General features: G+C 40.3%; 2 protein-coding genes across 3 annotated transcripts in view; both read left to right on the top strand.

The window, feature by feature from the left end:
- The first annotated feature begins 1,066 nt into the window (after nucleotides 1-1,066).
- LOC306922480 (26S proteasome non-ATPase regulatory subunit 12) lies at nucleotides 1,067-11,615 on the top strand. The gene is made up of 11 exons (XM_079500122.1): nucleotides 1,067-1,298; nucleotides 1,661-1,720; nucleotides 1,868-1,996; nucleotides 2,324-2,431; nucleotides 2,721-2,825; nucleotides 3,813-3,962; nucleotides 5,627-5,761; nucleotides 6,158-6,270; nucleotides 8,432-8,606; nucleotides 9,905-9,982; nucleotides 11,030-11,615. The coding sequence occupies exons 1-11, from the start codon at nucleotides 1,164-1,166 to the stop codon at nucleotides 11,237-11,239; spliced, it is 1,398 nt and encodes a 465-aa protein (XP_079356248.1). The 5' UTR covers nucleotides 1,067-1,163; the 3' UTR covers nucleotides 11,240-11,615.
- A 1,007-nt stretch (nucleotides 11,616-12,622) lies between these two features.
- The window catches only part of helz (helicase with zinc finger), an 88,490-nt gene continuing 77,997 nt past the window's right edge, over nucleotides 12,623-23,115 (top strand). For both annotated transcript variants that reach the window (XM_079500116.1, XM_079500115.1), the window contains exon 1: nucleotides 12,623-12,745. The gene's annotated coding sequence lies outside the window, so the exon portion shown is untranslated. The remainder of the gene's footprint in view (nucleotides 12,746-23,115) is intronic.

Raw genomic sequence — 23,115 nt, 5'->3', positions numbered from 1 at the left:
TGCCTGCGACCATGAGACCCGTTTCTGAATTGGTCTAATACCGAAAATCTCTGCCACTCGCTCACTCACACTCGGTCACTCCAGCATGGCAAATTATGGTGAAAATGGTGACCTGACGAAATATGTGACCATCTTGTGGACTTCACATAACTTACATGGAGGTCTTTAAATATGTGGCCTGAATACCGCTAGGTTGAACTCTTCTAATAAACAAACTGCAATGATTTACACTCACGGACACTGGTGTTATGTGATGTCTACACGATTGTCACATATTTCAGCAGGTCACCAATTTCACCGTAACAACACCATGCTGGAGTGACCCAGAGCCATCTAATAGAAGAGTTACGATATTGAGGGGGCAGAAACCGAGCGCTCGAGCACTGTTCATGCAGCCTGGAGAGGGACAAGCTGGAGTCTGAAATACATTTTTTCAACGAGGGTGGCAAATATCGGCAACTTTAGCCATGTGTGCAACATGCCAACTGTTTTAAATTATTGTACAGTAGCCTAACAACTAAGTCTCTGTTTGTTTATGTTGTACGAATACTACAAAATAATCTAAAATAAAGGGATTTAAGATCATTAAAGCTGGGCTGTTGCCTGGGTCCAATGCATTTCTGCCTACTTCTGGTCCAGGACTTGTCCCTATTTGTTGTCCCCATTCTCAAGAAGTCTGTAGGAGAGCCGAACTCTAGTCTGGAGGTGTGTGAGTGAGCGAGTGGCCGAGATTTGGGGTATTGAATTTGGCTACAGATGGTGGCTGCGATGGATCAAGCCAACAGTGCCAGAGATTAGCTGTCCACAGACGGACACACACATGCACACGCACACGCACACACACACACACACACACACACACACACACACACACACACACACACACACACACACACACACACACACACACACACACACACACACACACACACACACAGTGAAAAACATACTCTCTCCAGTGTAATGATTTATTTAAAAATATTTGTTGAGGTCCTTCGTGGGTCCTTCAGGCACTGACTGAGGCAGCTTTTGGAAGTCCTCTTTTGTGATTGGTCGGGTTCGTTGCTCACTTCCGGTACTTGCATTTGTCAAACAAAGTGCAAGCCAAGGCTAGCAGCTCGCTAAAAGAAGAATCTAGTTGTCAACTCATTACGTTGACTAACATGGCGAACGCGGGCAACGTGAACGTGACTGAGCCGGAGCGGTCGGAGCGGTCCGATGGAAAGATAGTGAAGATGGAGATGGACTACAGTTCTACTGTAGACCAGAGGGTCCCCGAATGCGAGAAAATGGCTAAAGTAAGATGAGCTTCAGTGAGGCCAGTGCTCACCGGCTGAGTCATGGTGCATCAGCGGCTAGCCGTTAGCTTAGCTACCATATCACGTTTCTGTAACCCGACTTTATGTTTTTAAACTCTGTCATTTAACAAATTAGTAAATATTTGTGGAGAACTCATAATCTCAGATTATCCGCCCAGTTTTCCAGCTAGACGTTGGTGTTTGTTTACCAGTCCGCATGCTTGACATGTCATTAGCATTAGCTAGGATGCTAGTAACAGTCGTTAATAGTCGTGCAACTTTCCCCCTTAAAGTTCTGAAATCACAACACGGAGTCATGGGAGCAATGTGGATTATTTGTTCATACGGTTGGTCTCTTGCAGGAGGGCAAGCTACAGGAGGCTGTCGAGAGTTTACTATCACTGGAGAAGCAAACCAGGACGGTCAGTACAACTATTGGGATTCTCTCTATCTTGTTTTTGTGTACAGTCAGTACTAAACTAATGACGAGTATATTATCCAGCTTTTTTGTCTAGCTATGTTCTGAACTTGGTTCTGGTTTTCTCTCTTGTGCTTGGTTGCCTGTCCAGGCATCAGACATGGTGTCAACCTCCAGAATTCTGGTAGCTGTGGTCCAGATGTGTTATGAAGCCAAGGACTGGGATGCCCTCAATGAAAACATCATGCTGCTCTCAAAACGGAGGAGTCAACTCAAACAGGTCCTGATGGGCTGTCTATAACTACTCACTGAAACCCAAATTTACAACGTTTGGCACAAAAACAAAGATGTGTGTGTGTGTGTGTGTCTATTTGTACGTCTCTAAATGTTTTGATGAATTGAACATGGTGGACCCTCTTGTAAACAAGTGTAATGCTTAATTGGGTCGTCCACTCACAGTTAACAGCCTTTGTATTGAGTTTGTGCTTGAAATGTACTGTAATTCTGCAAACTGTTAATAAATATTTCAATCAATCAAAAGTGTGTATATATAATCATTATTTTATTTTGTATTCAATTCATGCAATCACTTATTCTCTTTTCACAGGCCGTTGCTAAGATGGTCCAAGAATGCTACAAGTATGTGGATGCAGAGACTGACATGACCATCAAGCTTAGGCTCATTGACACTCTACGTACAGTGACTGCTGGCAAGGTCTATATCAATCAATGCAATCGTGTGTCTGCCCATCTGTGCATATGTCTCTTTCTCTGACACAAAGTTGTGCTAGGATACTCTGCAGGGGATCTTCCTTGTTGTGTACACTGTAAAAGAGTAATGAGATCTTGTGTGAAAAGTTAAACATATAAATAGATTAAAAAATAAAACCTGATTATCATAATCAAATATTGATTACATTGAGTTTAACCTGTGTACTGTATGTGTGTTGTCCTTGCTGCGGTCTTTACACTATAACAGTGCTAATTCTATATTTCTATCACAGATTTATGTTGAGATTGAAAGGGCCAGGCTGACAAAAACGCTGGCTAATATCAAGGAGCAGAACGGAGATGTCAAAGAAGCAGCTGCCATCCTCCAAGAGCTGCAGGTAAGGGACCTGCCTCAGCTTCCTTTGTCCTGATACTGTGAGGTTTTCTGACATCGTAGGTAAGGGATTTTTCTTTCACCTGAAGAAAAATACTTTTAGTTAATCCACTGCGCCCTCTACCGATGTTGCCAAGAGAACCTCATAGACAAGATTTTTCCTTCCGGTGAAAATAAATCTCTTTCTGGCCAAAAAGTGCATTTAATACCTGTGGTGGGGGGCTCCGAGTGCGCCCACTAAGGAAAGTACTTTGTATTGGTGAGTAGGGGAAAAAGAAAATTATATTTTCGCTACAGACGAGAGGCTAGTCTGCATTTCATATGAGCACAGGAAGAAAAGAGTAACATAGCTTTAATGAAGGCATTAGAGCTATGGACCAGAGCTAGTTTGAGGGAAGCTTGTTTGATAAACTTATTGTTTGGACAATTGTTTGGACCAAAAGTGCCCTGGTTCCCCTATTCGGGTGCCATAGACTCATGAGTACACAGTAAAAACCTCAGTGTTAATTTAACTGTAAGAGTATACAGATGGAACCAAGTATGACGGTGTCCTCACAGAAAATACCTATAAGCTCACAACGTATCATTGCAACGTGCTGTGGGTGTGTAGATCAGATTATTTGATGTCACTGTCTGTCAATTTTTGCAGTTGCATCTTAGAATTGATTGAATTCCACAACTCTACTCCATATTTGCCTATGAATATGACTCGTGTAGAATAGATACATGGATAGATAGATGCCTTTATTGACCCAGTGGGGGGATTTCAGTCGCCCAGAGGCAGCACAGCAGTTACAATTACAAAGTTCCAGATAGAAAGTAAGGAATGTTTTTACTACTTGCTATTTACTGGACAACTATGTGTATATTTCTGTAGGTAAATGTGTGCCTGAGAAAGGGAAGGGCACACTGAGATATTACCTTTTGTTTACCTGTGTGTAAACTTTACTACAATAAATGGGGTTTGTGCTAAACAACAATTTCTCCACAGGTGGAGACATATGGCTCCATGGAAAAGAAAGAGAAGGTGGAGTTTATCCTGGAACAGATGCGGCTGTGCATCGCAGTAAAGGACTATATCCGCACCCAAATCATCAGCAAGAAGATCAACACCAAGTTCTTCACGGAGGAAGGCAGTGAAGTAAGACTGTGAAGCTGCACTCGCTCACCCCAAACATTATGACACATTATGAGGGACACCTTACAGGAATTACGTTTAGCGAGCTAGATGACGAGGCCCAATGATCCTCCACTATAATACTCAACAATATACAGCATTAACAATACTCAATGTATGGCAATGCTGTTATGACCCAATGGGTCTAGAGGTAAGTGATGCAACACTACACTGGAGTCTGTAATCAGTCAAGTGATAGATTTATTGTATAGGGGAAACCTCAACATACAATATATTGACTAAGTGCTAGCAATACAGTGATGATTTTTGTAATAGTGCCGTTGTAAACGGGGCTGAGAAGGTACCAAACCAAAGGACTAAGTCAAACAAAAAAAAACAAAATAAAACCAGTAAGATGCCCGAGGGCGAGAAGCGTACCAGTGCACTCACTACACTTGAGGATTTGAGTTGGGTGATGTGACGGGGATTGTGGGTTAGGTGTCAAAAACGCAAGGTTTCATAGTTAACTGCAACCTCCGGTCGCAACAACAAACCACACCAATGCAACTCCTTGCCATTGGGGATAATGGTTTTAAGTAGTTGTAATGTTGTATGTTGCACGGAGTTGCATGGCAAATCATTGGTGTGGGTTGGGCCTAAAGGGCTGTCAAAGAATATTCCCAACTTGAACATATATTAAATATTACATGCAGATTACAGTCATCCAAAAAGTAAATTTTTGCTAACGAGCATGGATTGGGCATCACAAACTTGAGCAACATGTTCATTTTTGTTCAAATTCCACAATTATTATATCATATCATGATGGCTGTGATAGGACTGTCACAAGTTCACAACTATGACAGAGATAATCACGTTTATTTAGCATGATCGTCCTAATTATGTTTTCCATGTGGAAATGTTCATAATCTTTTTATTTATTGTGGAAAGTATCAGCTATGTCCAGTATTTCTATTAAAAACACATTTTGAGTATACATAATTAAATATGGCCTATTTTGGCCATAGTACATTATTTACTTTGATTATAGGGCATAGCAGTGTCGGCCACTTTGTGGTTCCACAAAGAGAGCCTGCATTTTTCCTATAGAAATTATAACAATTATTTTAAGGCTACAGTCAAGCCATTCAGGATCCTGGTGAATCATGACCATATAAAACCTTTGATTCTGTGAAAACGAATTGAAAATCGCGAAACAAAGGGTAGGCTATTTATAATTGTATATATTAACGTAAATCCTAAAATGAAAGTAAATAATGTACTATGGCCAAAAAAGGCCATATTTAATTATGTATGTATACTCACTGTTGGACTGTTGTCATTCATTCATTTGTATGCTATTTAGTATTTAAGTTATTTTTTTCATATCTACCCTGTGCAAAGGCAAACGGGATTATTTTTTATGTTCCAATGTTTAATATCACAATTAAATCGTAAAATGATGACATGATCATGGCAGGCAATTATCTGAGGCTCCGCTCAATCAGGAGCTGATATGAAACCCTCGGACACTGCCCTATAACGTGTCAAATGTCAATGGTGCCCTGCCCTAATTTGTGCAGAATTTGTATATCTGTCGTCATGGGCAAGTCAGGGTGACTGATAATCAGGCTTTAAATCTTCACAATATTGTGAAGTGTTGTTTGACGGAGTTCTTTGTCTTGTAGGAGTTGAAGCTCAAATACTACAACCTGATGATTCAGGTGGACCAGCACGAAGGTTCCTATCTGTCTATTTGCAAACACTACCGGGCCATCTACGACACGCCCTGCATCCTAGAGGACAGTTCCAAGTGGCAACAGGTAGGCAGACGGCTTTCAAGGGCCAGTGGTACACATGTCAATACATTGAAACATATATCTGTATTTAGTATATTAGTGGCATTGTATCTTGTTTTATTATTGCAAAGCCTGTCCATTTCCCTTTATAATTATGCAACTTTTGTAATGATCATGCGTTTGTTGTGGTACGAGCAGCATTAACACGTAAATGTGGGCTAATCTAGTTCTATTGTGTGTGTATAGTACATGCTATATAATGTGTCTTGTGTGTCTTACTCTATATGCAAATGCCTTACTTGGGAGGATATTCATTTTGAGGCATATAATATTAAATGGTATCTTGTGAACTTTTTCATTGATTTGCCTATTGCATTTGCAGCATGAATGTGTTGTTGAAAACCGCCTTTTATGTTTCAGGCGTTGAAGAGCGTTGTGCTGTATGTGATCCTTGCTCCTTATGACAATGAGCAGTCAGACCTTGTGCACAGAATCAATACAGACAAGAAATTGGAAGAGATCCCAAAATACAAGTAAGCTATTTGACATTTCAATTGCTTGTAAAGACATGGAGTGAGAAAATGTTTTCACACTGAAGAATGGAAGCATGACTGAAGGGATCTGTTATGCTTTCTTTCTGTAACATAATCAATCTGCCCATTAGGTCTTTCTTTCTTTTTCGGTATCTTGGAGCCTCTAGACTGGTTTTGTGAGTGTGAACCTGTTCTGAAGGATTTATGTTGCATGTATTCATCACAAGGGAAATTATGGCAGAAACGTTTCGGGTCTAAAAGCCTCCTTCAGTGTGCTGCTAAACCTTTAGAAGCAAATGTCTGCAATCATTTCTCTTGTGCTGAATAAATGTAAAATAAATCATTTTGAGCCTCTGGACTCTTTTTGTGAGTTGTAACGGCTCACCGAGCCTAGGGCGGTTATGATGGAAAAAGGCAAGGTGGTAGAAGCCAAAAGTTGTTTATTTCTTACTTTGTTGTGGCATACAGAGTGAAACAATAAATGTGCTACAAGTGGTGAACAAAGTGAGCAGGCTGAGCAGGACCGAAAAGCAAAGAAAGCAACAAAAGTATCCTAACACTGTACCCTATACTAAACCCCTCCCAATACTGACTATCTGACTGGTAACCAAAAGAAAACCCTGACTACTCTAATCTTATGCCTACCGTCAAACAAAAGTACATGTAAGGTGCCTGCCTAACTAGCTATGGGTGATAACAGTGGGAATACTAAATGGGATAAATACTTACTATACTACCTGCTCGATTATTCACAGTTCAATGAAAAGCACAAACCAAACTGGTTCTACTAAATCTTGTGACAAATTGTTAGGTTGAATGCACCCAAATATCGATGTGAGGAGGTGGTGCAGTCTTCTTTAGTGCCATTCAATTTGTTATCCTATGTAATGCAATTAACTCTTTTTGTTTTACATTATTAAGGTTTGTGTAGCTAGTACTGTAGCTACTAGTACAGTCCTTAGTTGTATGCTTGCAAATGCACCATTTTGTGAATTGAAGGAATTATTGGCCACCCTTGATAAAGATACAAAAATGTAGAAAAGGTATCAAGGATCACTGATATAATATTTCTACTGAAATATCAGTAGAATCCACCAAATTAATATTAAATTAGGAGTTAGGGGTGTCAAAATTGACACTACTCCTAAATTTGTTAAGATACAATAAAATAAAGAAAGATGGAATTCTCCATATTTATGTTCATTGTGTGTAATTGAGGGAAGTAATGCCATCGCAATAAAAACATGGAACAGTTGAGAATGTAGCAATGTCTTTTGTCTATAATATAGACTTAAGTTGTGACCACCCACTTTGAGAACCATTCTGGCCAAAGTGAAAACTAAATAAGTGTTTCCCCTAGGATGAAGGTATAGCACCAGTGGTGAATATATATATATATTTTTAAAAGCCCTCAAAATAAGAAGTCGTATTTGAGAGATGTCACTGTGGCCCTGTCAACCGCCTCCAGGCAAAACAATGCATATGGGCAATACCTATACTGAGCTCACACTATTTTGTATGTAAGATTATTACGATGAACGTTCCAAATGTTTATTTCACAAATTCTAATCAAATGATTGCATGTGATGTACCGTTAAATTTATACTCCATTGTGCAATGGTGTTGCTTGCTTGACAAAAAACAACCAATCTACAAGGTATTAACACGTTGCATTGAGACACGATGATACCTTGTAAATCTGTCCAATCTGTTCTATTTAGTAGGTGAAGCAGTCTATGGACTTGAGTGATATTACAGGACTCTTATCTTGGGCAAATAATAATCCTGATTCCTGATCAGTGTTGGATATTTCATTTCCAAAAACAATTTGGTCACTTTATTGTCTACTCAGGCTTTTGTGAGCACCCCAGATAGTTTTTAATTTGCTTGATTTAGTATTTACAATTTAGATATTTAATATTAATTTTAACTGCCCCGCCCACTTCCTATACAAACCCATGCCCCGTCCACTTCATATACAAACCCATTGTAACTTAAAACTCCATTTTAACCATGATAGATTAATAAAAAAAACACATGACTCATACTGCCCCCCCTAATACCGGCGATTCCAAATAGGGGGAAATATTAGGACTATACATTTGTTAATTCTTTTACCTTGGTTTTAATCCCCTGTTTCGTCTGATTTCGTGCTGCCCAGGGACCTCCTGAAGCTGTTCACCACCATGGAGCTGATGCGCTGGGCGGTGCTGGTGGATGATTATGGCCAGGAGTTGAGGGAAGGCTCTACTGACAGCCCCGCCACAGACGTCTTCTCCCACTCGGAGGATGGAGAGAAAAGGTGGAAGGACCTGAAGAACAGAGTTGTAGAACATGTGAGTGCTGTGCAGGGGCAGCTCAAACTGTGGTGGTGGGAGAAAGAGGAACGTCTACGTGGTCCATAGTTATCAGAAACTGAAAACGGGTGCTCATTGGAGAGGGTTCGATTGATTGATTGAAGTATTTATTAACACATTAATCTCCCGGTGGTATTAAGGACCATTAAATCAGAGCGCCCATCGATTTTATAGTGACGGAGCACATTTAGTGACGCACCAGGCGCTATCCCGGATGTAGCTGAAGTAGCCAAAACACTCCCGAGGCGATCGACAACAACGGGAGGTATGATTCATTCTAACATGACTAGCGGCGGGACCGCGATGGGCTGTTAACACATAATCTTTGCTTAGAATTGGACGGAATGATTTAGATCAAGAGTTATTCACGTTTTAAGATTTTCGGTCTCATCGGCTAAAATAAGGGGGAACATTTTCGATGACGTCCCAACCGGAAATTACATTGTATGTTGCGCAACAGACGTGCTGCCAGCCTGTGGAGCGATGCGATCGGTTTTGATATCAATACATCTCTGTAAATGGTGCATTTATATAGCGCCTTTATCCAAGGCGCTTTACATAGAAAAGCTTGAAAGTGTTTGTTTCATAAAAATCCACCACATGTCATGAGCTACTTCCTGTCAAGAAATTCCTTGCAGATGATTATTTTTCTAAGTGTCAGAGTTTGGAAGCACTCGTTATCATTAAAGCAACCTCCTGCTGCCTCCTGCATTATGTGCAAATTCTAAACGGGTGGTACACATGGGCTGTTGAGTGATAGTCAATGAGCACTGCCAAACTCCAGCTCTTAGAAAAAAAATCATCTGCAAATAATTTCTTGACAGGGAGTAGCTCATAACATGTCTACACTCTACAGTAGATTTTTATTAAACAAACACATTGCAGATAGAGGATAATTCAAGCTTTCCGTACAGCTGCAATGTTGGTGAGTTTAATCAATCAATAGTAGGTAAACATATTATAGTTCCTTCACTGACCTCCCAAGTGTGAGAAAACGGGTGAACTTGAAAAGGATTCCAAGGCACTTCGCTCAGTTGAGTTTTAAAAAGCTTTTTTTGTAGTTTTTAGATGGGCAAAGTTAATAAACGACCAACGCGCTTCGGCTCAAGAGCCTTCATCAGGGTCCATGGTGGGTTTTCCACCGCCACTGTACTGATGTCATGTTGCCTTGAAAGGTCCCTACTTGATTCCTCATATAACTTAACACCAATAGAATGCTTTGTGCAAAATATCCACTGCAGATGATGAATTCATGAGTTTTGTCTCTTTCTTCCCAGAACATAAGAATAATGGCCAAATATTACACAAGGATCACAATGAAGAGAATGGCTGGACTCCTTGACCTCTCTATTGATGTAATTACACTTCCACTCTTTAACCACAAATGCCTCTTGACATTTATTATTTTATTGACAATCATTTTAGATGTATTATATTCACAACTTACTCTGCCAACTTAAATTATTGCATGGTTCAAAATTGAATTTCTTGAGGTTAATGAGATTTAGTTTAACTAGTTTACTGAATACTTCAGAAATCCCTGCATTGTAAGTAGCCCTAGAATGTCTGATCTTACATACATTTCATACATTCCAAATTCAGCGGTTAGCAGACTGACATGCGTGGCATAAATCTTCACCATACAGCGTGTGTACAACTACTCACCCAATAATGAATTCTTAAGACTTTGAGTCAGATATTGTCCTCTAGTTTCATATCCATTTGAAGGTTCTGACAGAAAATGTGTGTTTAGTAAATATCTCCACTTTTTCTCTTCGGGCAAGAGGCCCGGAATGAGTGCAGGACTAAACTTATCAAAATGTCCTTTGGGAAGCACAAATGTATGGGCCACACAATTGGCAGGTGGTGTGATTAATTACCCTGCACCAATCGCAACACACCTTTCCTGTTTGTGCTTCCCAAACATTGACTGTTCCCAAAGGAAGTTTTCATATGTTCAGTCCAGCACTCATTTCAGGTCTGGCCTCATCGCTGACAGAGAATGTTATCCGTGTGAATCTCATGGAAAAGTGCAGATATTTTACTAAACGCAGACAATATCTGACTCCAAGTCTTAGGAATTATTATCATTATTGGGTGAGTACACGCACGCTGGGCAGAGAAAATCTATGCTGTGCATGTCGGTCTGCTAACCGTGCAGGGACGGGACCGTTCTATGTGTACTTGGAATACATGAAATGTATGTAAGATCAGACATTCTAGGGCTACATTGTAAGGTGCCCTCCATTAAACTGCATAGATTATTAGTTTGAATAGGTTGATCAGACTAGAAAGACGATACAGGAAGAAAATAAATCTAGGATCAGGAAAATGACAGAAAATGCAGACTACTGTGATATGCTCTTTTAGAAAACAGCTGATATACCATTTGTCCACTACAGGAATCGGAGGAGTTCCTCTCCAACCTAGTGGTGAACAAGACCATATATGCCAAGGTGGACCGGATGGCTGGCATCATCAACTTCCAGAGGCCCAAAGACCCCAACGACCTACTCAATGACTGGTCCCACAAACTCAACCAACTCATGTCACTGGTTAACAAGACCACACATCTCATTGCCAAGGAGGAGATGATCCATAACCTGCAGTAAAACAAAACCAAAGAACAGTGCATTTATTTGGTTTTGTAATGTTTTTTTGTTGACACGCCTGTTTTCTTTCCTTTTTTGTGAACGTTCTTGAAAATGTTATACAAGTGGGCTGGGAATGATTCATTTTGGAATAATCTGCATCAAACCTCAACTTTGGTATTATTGCAGTAAAACACAACAACAATTACATTTAATTGCAACCTTGTGTCAGCAATGTGAAACCTTACCTTTTACCCTACGTTTCAGGTGTAACAGTTGGAGGGCACAGGTCCCAGAGTATCTGTGCAGTTTGCTATATTAAAACTTTGCTGAAAGCTCTTTTTATGTCTGCTTTTCAATGTTAACATTAAACACCTATCGTTTCAGAAACACTTTTTCCCTGAAGAGTATGTAATCGTTTTGTCATATTTGCGTGGCATACACGCCGTCATGTTTGTGTGTTGGGAGAGGTTTGAAATCATTGTTGAGAATGAGTTGGGGTATTTGTTATAAAAGAGCATTAGCACTACACTCAAATGTATGCAGTTGTTAGTACTTGGGCAGGTATTAATGAAATATTCAACAATAGAAGCAGTAATTTTGGACCAGTATTAAGATTCTGTATTCTGACTGAGATATACAGTAAATGGTTGTTAATAGCCTGATTATCAGTAAAGCTGCGTGCAGTCCACTCAGTGGGTGGGGTCTCCGGTCTACTATGGGCTGGATCGAGGCTAGTTTACACCATTTCACACAAGTCTGTACTTTTTTAAACCAACACCTGAATATAAGCATACGGCCTATACTGTATATTTGGTTTAGCTACTTAAAAGTACCTACTACAGTATCAGATGACTGCTTTTGTGGTAATGGGCCATGACAGTGTCTGGCACAGTTGTAGCCATCTAGGGCATTAAATAATACAGCAGTGGCAGCTGACACTGTAAATCAAGATTTATTTGGTGAGCTTATGCAAGATGTTTACAATGACCTGTTGAGGCTGACATAGATTTAAATAGATTGCAAAACTTAGCCATCTAGTGCATCTACATCTATTTAGAGAACACTGGTTCACATACAAGTAGCCTAATCGAGGTGGGGTTTACATTTCAAGTAATATAATTACACTATGATGATGTGACCCGTCTCTTAAGATGTTTCCTTGGCTTCTCACTGTCAAGTGTCAATCATTCCACAAGGGTGAGATTGAGAATGTACAGAAGTAATGTACTGTACATTAGTAAACGTACAGTGTCAGTTAAAATATATACAGTGCAGCATAAAAGTGTGTTTCCTATGGATTGCATTGATCGTTAACCTTTTGTGTGAGATTATGTTGATATTTTAAAATAGCAAACATGATAACACGGTATGTTATTATGGCAGATGCCACACACACAAGCGCGCGCCCGCACAAAACAGCCAAATCCTCTCAACCTCATGCTCAACCTTCAGAGGAGTAACATCCCACTATGCTTTGCGAGGGGCTGACAAGTGGATCCAAGATGGCGTAGAAAGTAAAGCTAGGTAAGTGTAGACTTCCCATTTCCAGCCCTTTCAGTTGTGTTTTTTGATGCGACGATACTGATATGAATCCCGTCTGAAAAGTGTTGTGAAAGTGGCGAAGGTGTTGCGTTCACGTCCCGACGACAGTCCAATGTCAGATCAGTTATATGTGCTTAAAAACCGCGACAAAACCACAGGCCTCGAACCCCGTTTGGTGTGCTAACCCAGCTAGCATATAGCCCGTTAGCTGTTCCTGTTGTCAGTTGGTGCCAAGTAAAGGCCCTATTTTTACCAGCAAGCTCGGTATTAGCCATGAAAATGTTGTCAACATCTCAGATCAGTTGCAAATAGCCGATTACTTCTCAAAAATCAGCAAATTGTCCAATTTTGACAGCACGGCTGTGATCGCTCTTGCAGAATTCAGCCAAGTTTGCCAGCTAAGAGAGTTAGCTAAGGGAAAAAGAAAAAAAAGAAACCCACAACAACCGCTAAGACATTTCCATCAGTTTGTTTATGTACATGCACTGTTTCGATGAACACTTCTGGCCTGCAGTTGAGAAATGCCAGCAAGTTTTCCAGCGATGTCTTAACATTGCTACAAAACTAGACGATCGGCCCAGATAGATCTGTTGGGATTGTTTAGTTGGTTTGGTTAAAGCTAGCTTTTTACAACTCCTCGGCTAGCCAACTGAAAGCCACGGCAGAACTGAAACTCAGCCTCATGTTGTCCTTGTCTACACAGCAAAGAGCCATGTCCCATTTAGGAGTGTTTGTTATTGTTGTAGTTCTGACATGCAAATGGACCGTCGTGCATCTATTCTTGTCCGGCCCGGAATCCAGAAATAATGTTTATCTTTTTTTTGTTTATGTTATGGCGTGACCTAGTTTGTGTGTGTTTTTGTTCTGACAGTTCAGCACAATGGTGATTGGTGTTTCTCATTCTATAGTGGCACGTCTATGTTTTGAACATTGAAAGTCATATTTTCTACACATACAACACTGACATTCAGACAGACTAGACTAGAGCAAATTATTTTGGGAAAGATATAAATGGGATTTTTTAGATCAAACCCAGTTCAAATATAATTATTTTGGTGGGTTCATGTTGAGTATTTTGGGGCGTCAGGGCTTGGAAAGGTCCTAGACAGTGAGAACATACAAAATATCGTACAATATGATATATTAGAATTTTTGGCAAATATTACCTAACTAACATCGATTTTGGACCTCTATACAATTAATTACAGTCTGCTGATTTAGAAATTGCAGTGGTTCATATTGCTACTTTTATTGTTTTCCCATTATTGTCAGACATTGCAATAGTTGTCACTTGTTATAATTGTCATTCAGCCATCCCTATTTAATACCTTTGTATGATGGGTTTCTGTAATTTCCACTTACACAAATCTGCACACATTTGTGTGTCACAGGTACTCATTAATTAAATACCAGGATATTGGTCCAGGGAAGACATTCTTTATGACTAAGGCTGTCAATTAATTAATTGCATGAATGCCTAAGCACCTTAAGCGCTAGGACATGGTCAAAGTAAAATGAATAAACAGTAGCCCAGGAGTTTAATACGCAAGTTGTTTTGTACCCCAGGTGTTTAAAAGTAACCAGGTGGCTATTTGCTTTCTTTGCACTGGCCTGTACCGGGCAAGTGTTTAATGGTCTACTCTTATCAATATCTGATTGGACAAATGCTTGCTTTATGCAAATGTGCATTCTTTTTGTTTTTCAAAATCTATTAACAACCTAAAACAATGACAGATATTTCCCCAAAACCCTCAAAGGTACTGCATTTAGCATAAGAGAGGGTCAAATCATAACATTGTAAACCAAAGCCCAACAGGCAGTTGAGTTAGGCATATTATTGACCTCCATCCATGTCATGAAATTGCTTTATTGCTCATGTTTTTGGTAAGTTTAGCTCAGAAACAGGGGTGTGTTTTTTTTGGACCAATCACTTTGTCAGCCAACAATCCCGTTCCCTCCGGGCTATGGGATCTCTGAACTCTACACACTGCACAGAGCACATATAATAACAGAGAGAGGGGAGCAATTCTAACAGCACTTTCATGCATTGCTTTTTTTCTCACCTCCAATGTTATCAGATACATATTTTAATGTACTGTTTAAGGCTGTCATCTTGAGTTTGATAAATAACGTAGCAGCCCGAGAGTGTCTCCCTAAAATTAAATCAGGTGTGAGTGGAGTAGAGGAACTCGAGCTGTGGGAATCAAACGGGTCCATGTCTGCAGTACCTGCAGAATCCCAATCCCATTTCAGACTCTATTGTCCATTCCATTCTGGTGTGCACGTTGGGGAAACATAGTATCACACCACCCCACAGATGTACTCATGAGGCAGACACTGCATTACAATGCTGAAAATGGCATGATTAATTTCTGGGGAAATGACTTACCATAAGTACTTCATGAAGTTAAAGGAGTGCTGCGCTGTGGGATTTTAATTTCCAAACTATGTATTTTCAAAGAATATTAAGGTGATTCTCTACCAAAGAGACTGTTTCCAACTCCAACAGACTCTTTCCAACTCTAACAGAGTACAACAGGCTAGCCTTCAGCACAAAGTAAACCAGTTGGCTGATGAAAAATTGTTTTTGTGCATGCAAAGTAGCCTGCAAGTTGCCAGGTCTGCTTGTTATTATAAGTGACTTTGGGCTTGTTTTCCTGTAAAGTCGCTTAAATATTCATAGTTGCGGGTTGCTTTATTTTGAGCTTGTTTCAGAAGTGCTTATTTGGGCTTGCTTTCACAATTCTTTTTGAAAATGGCTGATGTAATAGGGCTCAAGTGGTGAAACTGGTTGCTTCTTTTGGGCTTGTTTTTCATAGACCTGGTCACACTGAATCTGGCAACACCAGAGCCTCTGCATCCTGCACAAAAACAAGAGTGACACGTGTATCATTAACTGCCAGGTGAAATAATCTGTCGTATTTGTATTATTATTACATGTATGTTTCTGTGTCACAGCCTTGCGGGTGTTGATTGTGTTCGTTTCCGACGTTCTCTTCTGTTCTTGGTTCGGTTCAATCACGGTGTTTTGTTGTGGCTTTCCTGTTCTCCAGTTAGCTCATGACATTAGCAGCTGCTGTTGTCAGTAGCTTCGAGCTGCGGCATTGGATGCAGTGTGGGTGCAGACTTCCGCGGGGCAGGGCTTAGGAGGAGGCAGCCAATCATGACTAGGTCGCTACTAAGCGATTGGCTACACAAGTGGTGCAGACCCCCATTGGCTTCATGCTGGGCAAGACTTGCGCTGTAGAGTGCATTGCTGGAATTTGGCAGAAGTAGCGGGATTTGGGCGGAAGTACCGCTCAAGGAAATGACGTTGATGCTTTACAAATCTGTTTACATTCTCCCTGTATGAAACAAGTGTTGTGATTGGTCGGAAAATATCGTATTCGGGGGGAAATGCATCTTAACACAATTTTGGCCGTGGACGTATACACGTCTTTTCTAATCAAACTGCAGGTGGCCTTGGACGGCTGTATACATGTCTTTAGGGCCTTTTTATTGATAAAAAAAGAAAATAAATTGCTGCCGTTCACTTCCTTGTTTACGGCTCAGAAAGAATGGCTCGTATCTCCTAATCTAGGGAACTCTCCATGGTTTTGACCAGATGGGCAATGTTCTGTTTTCCTTTCTGACTTCAGCATGCATCTCGTTTGGAATATAAACGCTTCTAGAGAGACTTTAGGGTGAGGTACGAATAGAAGATTATGCCTCCCGGTTTTTGGGGGGAACGGAAGGGGGGGGACCTTTTTCCCGATCATGTTTTTTTTATTCCGATTATTTGATTTTGAGTATCTGCCGATACCGATTTTTATCAACACTTATGCTATATTACAATAGTAAAATATCCCAAATCACAGACAATATCCAGTCAATATCATCATATGGATAATATAATATGATACTAGGGATGTCCCGCTCATGTTTTTTTGCTCCCGATCCGATTCTGATCATTTAAAAATGACTATCGGCCCCGATTTCCGATCACGTGATTGGATCGGAACAACCCTAGACCTTTCAGAGTAAAATCTGCCATATCTGCTGGCACTCTAGCGCCTATATTTTGAAATATGTTGGCGCATCCGTTTTAAGTAACGGATGTTCCGGCCCGACACTTCTGGCTATGCACTCTGCTTTAGGTTGTGACCAGGCTTTTCTCTCGCAGATGAGTACGGCTGGGACCGTGGCTACATTGGCTTAGGCGGCGTTTCAGAGTATGCCATTGACGTAGGGGCAGCCAATCATGACTTCACCTGGCTAAAAATAAACACATAGCGTTTTTGCGCTAGCTTTGCTTTGGAGTTGATCGATCGATATAGGAATTTACTATTTTGAAAAACATTTTTGAATAGTTAAAATCTACAATCTCACAACGTGTCGATGTTAATTGGCTATAACTATTAACTAGTATTAACTATTCAAAAATGTTTTTCAAAATATAAAAAAAGGGTTTAGCATGGACGACAATAGAGCCCTAGAGGTCCACTATACACAGTGGAGTATTTACCAGACATGCAAAAGTGTAGCTTTTCAGCGAAAATTGCCGTTTTTATTCCAAATATGGCACGCGTGATTCATGCAAATCCGTTAAAGATTTTTTTTCTTCCGCTGCCAAATGGGCTTGGTGGAGAACTGGCTTTAACCTAAACTAGTAGTGTGGGGTAGTGCCTGCTGCCTCAGCCAGTTAGTGGAGAACTGGCTTTAACCTAAACTAGTGGTGTGGGGTAGTGCCTGCTGCCTCAGCCAGTTAGTGGAGAACTGGCTTTAACCTAAACTAGTGGTGTGGGGTAGTGCCTGCTGCCTCAGCCAGTTAGTGCACAGAGTTAGACCATTTTCTCTCAGTCAGTGCAGGGTTCGAATCTGACCCCTGTCTTCGCTTGCATGTCTCTCCTCTTACTTTCTGCCCCTAGTTTCCTCTCTATCCGGTAGAAGGGACATGTAAAATATGATTAATCACTATTACTGGCAAATCATTATTGTAGTCTAATAATTTCCACTATATCTATTCTGTATTGTGTCTTAATTTTGTCTGTTATGCAGACGCCTTGCATTTATGTGTCATGCCAAAAGTTTTCAAAGCCCTCTGCATCCACACTGCCTCAGAATGTTTGTCTGTGTGTCAGTCATGGTCATAAGAGACTAGATAAGAGCTGACTCGGAGTGCCAAAGTTGAACTATCCCAACGTGAGATGATCCGTTTGTCTCAAATACAAATCTTGATCTTAATGGGCTACTGGTAGCATTATTGGACCAAGATTGCACATTGTATTTTTGACTGTTTTGTGTTTTCAATGGCTTACTTTAATAAGATGCTTCCAATAAGGTAAAAAATCACACCTGTGTGAACTGAGCGGTGCAACTATACATGTATTGTTAGTTACTCACTGTACTGTGCTCTGTACTGTATTGTAATGTACTGTGCTCTGTACTGTACTTTGATTATTTTTGGAAAAAATCATTGAGAAATGACAGTTACCGTGTGGGGGTCCGAAATATCCAGACCCCCAGGAATGTGCCCATTTCTGGCGAGCCTTCCAAAACGGTCGAGAAATGACAGAGTTGCAGCTTTCCGTGCTCGGACACGTACAGAGACTCGTATAGGAACACACATAGCTCCGTGATGGAGCAGAGGCACCGCTCAAAACTGACATTTTGACATTTTCCAGAAATGGCAGATCTACAAGCCTTTCTCTGAAAACTCGATTTTCGATTACGTTTTAGTTTTTCGGTAAAATGAATACATTGTATCATTGTTTCAAATATATTTAAAAAAAAATGCAAACAAATGCATTTTCCTATTGGGAATAAAGTCCAAACCTTAAACAAAGAATGTTAAATCCCCTTTGGGATTAATAAAGTGACAATGACAACCTTTACAATATATTCTCCTGGCAAGGACCCTGTTTCCCAAATGTTCAAATCATTGTATACTTTAGTTTACACAGTTCATTATCCAAATTCCTTATTTACTTTTTGAGGTGCCCACAATATTTAGGTGCCAACTCTTCCTGCATCCTTTTGGAATGTGAAATGCTACCCGTAATCCTTTTCCACTTTGCTTCTGTCTTGTCATATGGGCCATGTGAAAATTAAGCCACTCTTTTCAACTTGTCAACCATTGCGTATGTATAGCTTATATTTGTGGTGATAGCTCATATGCTTTTATTGTGACGGTCACAATCATTGAGTTTAACAGGTAGTATTTGTGTGCTGAAAATAGCCAATCTGCAAACTCACAAGGTCACGGTGTCACCATTGCGACACGTGAGCTTGCAGATCAGCTATTTTCAGCATGCAACATGTCGTACGACGAAGTATAAGTCAGGCTTTACTCGGCAGATGTGTACTAGAAGATGCACACACAGCGCTCCCTGACGCTAAATAAACAGTTGATGCAAGGGACAGATGGTTGGGAACACAGTATTAATAAGCTACGAGTTATATTAAATCAAACTACAACAAGTTTACCTGAGTGAACATACATCATAGAGTTGTGCACTGCAAACATCAGAGAAAGTGCCTAACAGAGAGCGATTACATTGCGATTACATTACTTTGGTGTCGGATTTGGGCTTATTATATTGCTGAACCTTGTCTGGCTTTAGCAAGACTAGGGCTGTACCCTGAAAGTCGACAAGTCAGTTGAAGCCCCTCCCTATTGTTACTAGTAGCCCAGTCGACGCAGCCCTTGTAGTTCAGCTATTACAGCTATTTTTAATTTCTTTGTATATTGAAGTTATTTGTCATATCTGCCCTGTGGAATTTGATTACAAAGCCTAAAAGGCATATATCAATGCCTAAAATAAAAAAATCTATTTCATAATTTGTAATTTGTTTGACTATTGGTCATGGTCAAGGTTGAACTTTTGTGTAAAACATTCCCCAACAAGGCACACTGCCCCTCTGATAGTAGTACTGCCTGATGTGAAGGACACGGCACAATGGTTGATTTTATCTAGTACTGGATTAACGTATTGCTTTGGCTAGGGTGCAGCGTTCTAATTCTTTTGGCAATATTTATGAAATATGATCATTGTTAGTAGCCTGCTGGGCCAAGATGGTTCATGGCTGTGCCAGGGCCAGCTAATTGATGAAGCTAGTCAATTTCCTATACTTTTTTTAAAATGTTATTTTGGGAAGAATTTGGTTCCCTTTTGCAAGTGACTTTGTGTTCTTACCTTTTTAATTTAATAACAACTTAAAAAGCTCTCTGATGCATATTGTGTTAGATCTTTGGTTGTAGTTTGAGTCTGGTATTTCGCTGTGGGACTTGTATTGAAGTCCAGTTCCAATAGTTGTTTTGCTTGTTTAACTATGAGATATTGTTTATTCAGCTCACAGTGTCAACAGCCAGGTATATTTGTGTCTTTAGTTTGTTTTTAAACATAGTACAACAGAAATGATTGGATAGTGTGTCAACCAAATACTTAACCCATTTATGGTTTGATTCTGTCTGTTATTCTGTGTGCTGTTTCCTCTTCTCTTCCCCCAGATTCCTGTCTACAGTATATCCTCCTATAAAAATAAAGCAAATAACAAAACAAATATTAAGAAAAAAGAAATCTAGCACAGGGGCTGGAAAAACGAAACAAAATGTAGCACAGGGGCTAAATGAATGCTGTCATAGGCATAAATTATGTAGAAAATATATTTTCAGTTGGCCTTGACAAGCACAACTGTTGACGTGCTTATCGGCAAAGGGCCCACTAGGCCAATGCAACTTTTGAAGAGGAGTCAATTTAGCTTGTCTTTCCATCTACTCCTGCCTAAATGTCTGCCAAGTAGTTGTTGTCCTCATGCCACCTCCTTCAAGCACGACACACACAGTGACACAGGCTAATTTTCATGTCACGCACTGCATGTCATGAGTCATGACTAATACTGAAATGTAGGCTAACCTTTGAAACATGCACACACTCCCTCCCCGCAGCCCCACAGACAGACGGACAGACTGTTTTGCCTAGGACCAATTTCTGTCCAGGACTCGTTTTGGGGGGCCGGAGTGCGGTGTCGGCGTCTTAATTAGACTATTTTCACCCGCATGCCAGGTGCTCTCCCTGCACTGTCTGCCTCCCCCCATGCGTGATAATGTTGGTTGGCACAGTTGGGTCACACCACCACCACACACCTGGAGAGGCAGTGAATGATCAAAATAAATTGCATATGTGGCATAATCAGTAGGCTACTGGGCATAATCAACTGTAGCTGTTTTTTACTTTTGTTTTCTTTTTCAGACTGCCCTTACAAGTATGCTTACATTTGTGATACATAGAATGAATCAAAATGTAAGCTAATTAGTGGCATAATGTAAAATGTAGTGTAGTTTGTTGAATTGGGAAGCTTAACAATGTTAAATTGACTACAGGCGATAGAGTGCGAGACAACGTGTCGTCACAACGCTGCATGCCCAGCTGTGCACGGGTTGAGACGAGTGGATGTTTTTCTTTTCTTTTTTTAACATGATCACAACTTCAGTTAGCATCTTGTGTTGTTGTTGTTGGAAGCTGTTGCTGAATTAAGGACTTTTCAGATGGAATAATTTATTTGGAACAATAAAACAAGACACGCAGCAGGAGGACTGCACAGAGAAAGAGGTAGACTATGTTTGCACCCGACAAGCTCAATTGTTCAACTGTGTAAAACATGCGTGGCTCACGCAGTTTATCAACATGAACCTGCATTTATAGAGCAAAGAGGAGATCCGGGCACACTTTTTTTGCATTTATAACAGTGAAGGGCCCGTTACTTTATTATTACCCCGCTCTGAATCTCGTCATCTCCCTGTGTGTGTGTGTGTGTGTGTGTGTGTGTGTGTGTGTGTGTGTGTGTGTGTGTGTGTGTGTGTGTGTGTGTGTGTGTGTGTGTGTGTGTGTGTGTGTGTGTGTGTGTGTGTGTGTGTGTGTGTGTGTGTGTGTGTGTGTGTGTGTGTGTGTGTGTGTGTGTGTGTGTGTGTGTGTGTGTGTGTGTGTGTGTGTGTGTGTGTGTGTGTGTGTGTGTGTGTGTGTGTGTGTGTGTGTGTGTGTGTGTGTGTGTGTGTGTGTGTGTGATCTCATTTACTTTTCCTACATTTAAATATGCATATGGTGTATATTTATTTCAAAAGATTATTTATTTCAAATAATTTATGATTTTAAAACAAATCTAAAATTCCAAGAATACCATTTGTTAAATAATTAAGAAGTAGTGAAAATTGCCGATCTACACTTTTACTTTTTTTTGTTTGGGTCCTGGGAAAACATCTAATCAGTCTTTTGTGTCTCGACCTGAAGAGTTTGGGAACCACTGTCTGAATTAGATGATGCCATGACTCCAGTCATTAGCTTGATACAGTACAAGGTAGCATGACAAAATGCCTGAGGCGTATCATCTGACTACCTATGACTAGGACCGCTCGATGCATATGTATTGACTGTACACTCGCGAGTCGTGGCACAGGATGCGAGGTGCGTTTTCAGCTGCGCACGGCCAACTTCTTGCCTCATTATCCTGTCTTCCTGTTCGACAACCTACCACACAGACAGCAGCACACACGAGATGAAATGCACGTGAAAAGTAAATTTGACTCGGTCTGTGTCTGCGAAGAAGGCTGGACAGTTCAGAAACCTGCCTGCAAGTGACATCTTTGGCAGGCAGGTTTGGTCCAAAGAAAAATGTATAAATGTGTACAATTATACATGGGAGCATAACGAGTAGCATTTATGTAAATGGTGTTGGACATAAAATACAAAAAGTACCAGGCATGTCTATGTATTATGTACATGAGATACTCCCACCGTGAGGACGCAGAGTCTCCGTCCCACCAACACTCCCTGCTGACATTCAGCCTGTAGTACCGTATACTATAGACGCTCAACAAAGTCTGATGCATTGCACTGTGGTGGATTCAAACCCCACGTTTTTCCTCTTTCTCTCGCTCGCTCTCTCTCTCAAGACATTTTTTCAACAGTATTTGAGTTATGTTTGGGTTTTGATATTGAACTTTTGGATTGAAGTTGATTTTTTTTATACAAATTTCATGTCATACCCAGTTGACTGATTTCAGTCATTTTTTTAAAGAAGGGCATTATTATTATTATAATTTAAATGAGTTTGGACCACCTGTTGGTAATAATATAATAATAATAAACCAATAAAGCGCTTTTCAAAACAGAGTTACAAAGTGCTTTCCAGTGGCATATAAAAAGGCAATACAGGTACATCAGTTAAGAGGCACTTACTGGAATAAAACAATAGAAACAAAGCGTTACAGCATTACACAGAAGAAATAAATAAACAATACAAATAATATAACAACAATTCCACATAATGAAGACAATACAATAAATCTAGGGGAAAGCCTGTGTGAATAGGTGGGT

Source organism: Electrona antarctica (genome assembly GCF_951216825.1).
Source record: "Electrona antarctica genome assembly, chromosome: 4".
NCBI classification, from domain to species: domain Eukaryota; kingdom Metazoa; phylum Chordata; class Actinopteri; order Myctophiformes; family Myctophidae; genus Electrona; species Electrona antarctica.
This window is presented reverse-complemented; position numbering and strand designations above follow the sequence as displayed.

Coding starts and splice junctions, on each gene's coding strand:
- LOC306922480 (XM_079500122.1), top strand. CDS start 1,164: ATGGCGAACGCGGGCAACGTGAACGTGACTGAGCCGGAGCGGTCGGAG. Junction 1,299..1,660: donor AATGCGAGAAAATGGCTAAA/GTAAGATGAGCT, acceptor GGTCTCTTGCAG/GAGGGCAAGCTACAGGAGGC. Junction 8,607..9,904: donor AGAACAGAGTTGTAGAACAT/GTGAGTGCTGTG, acceptor CTTTCTTCCCAG/AACATAAGAATAATGGCCAA.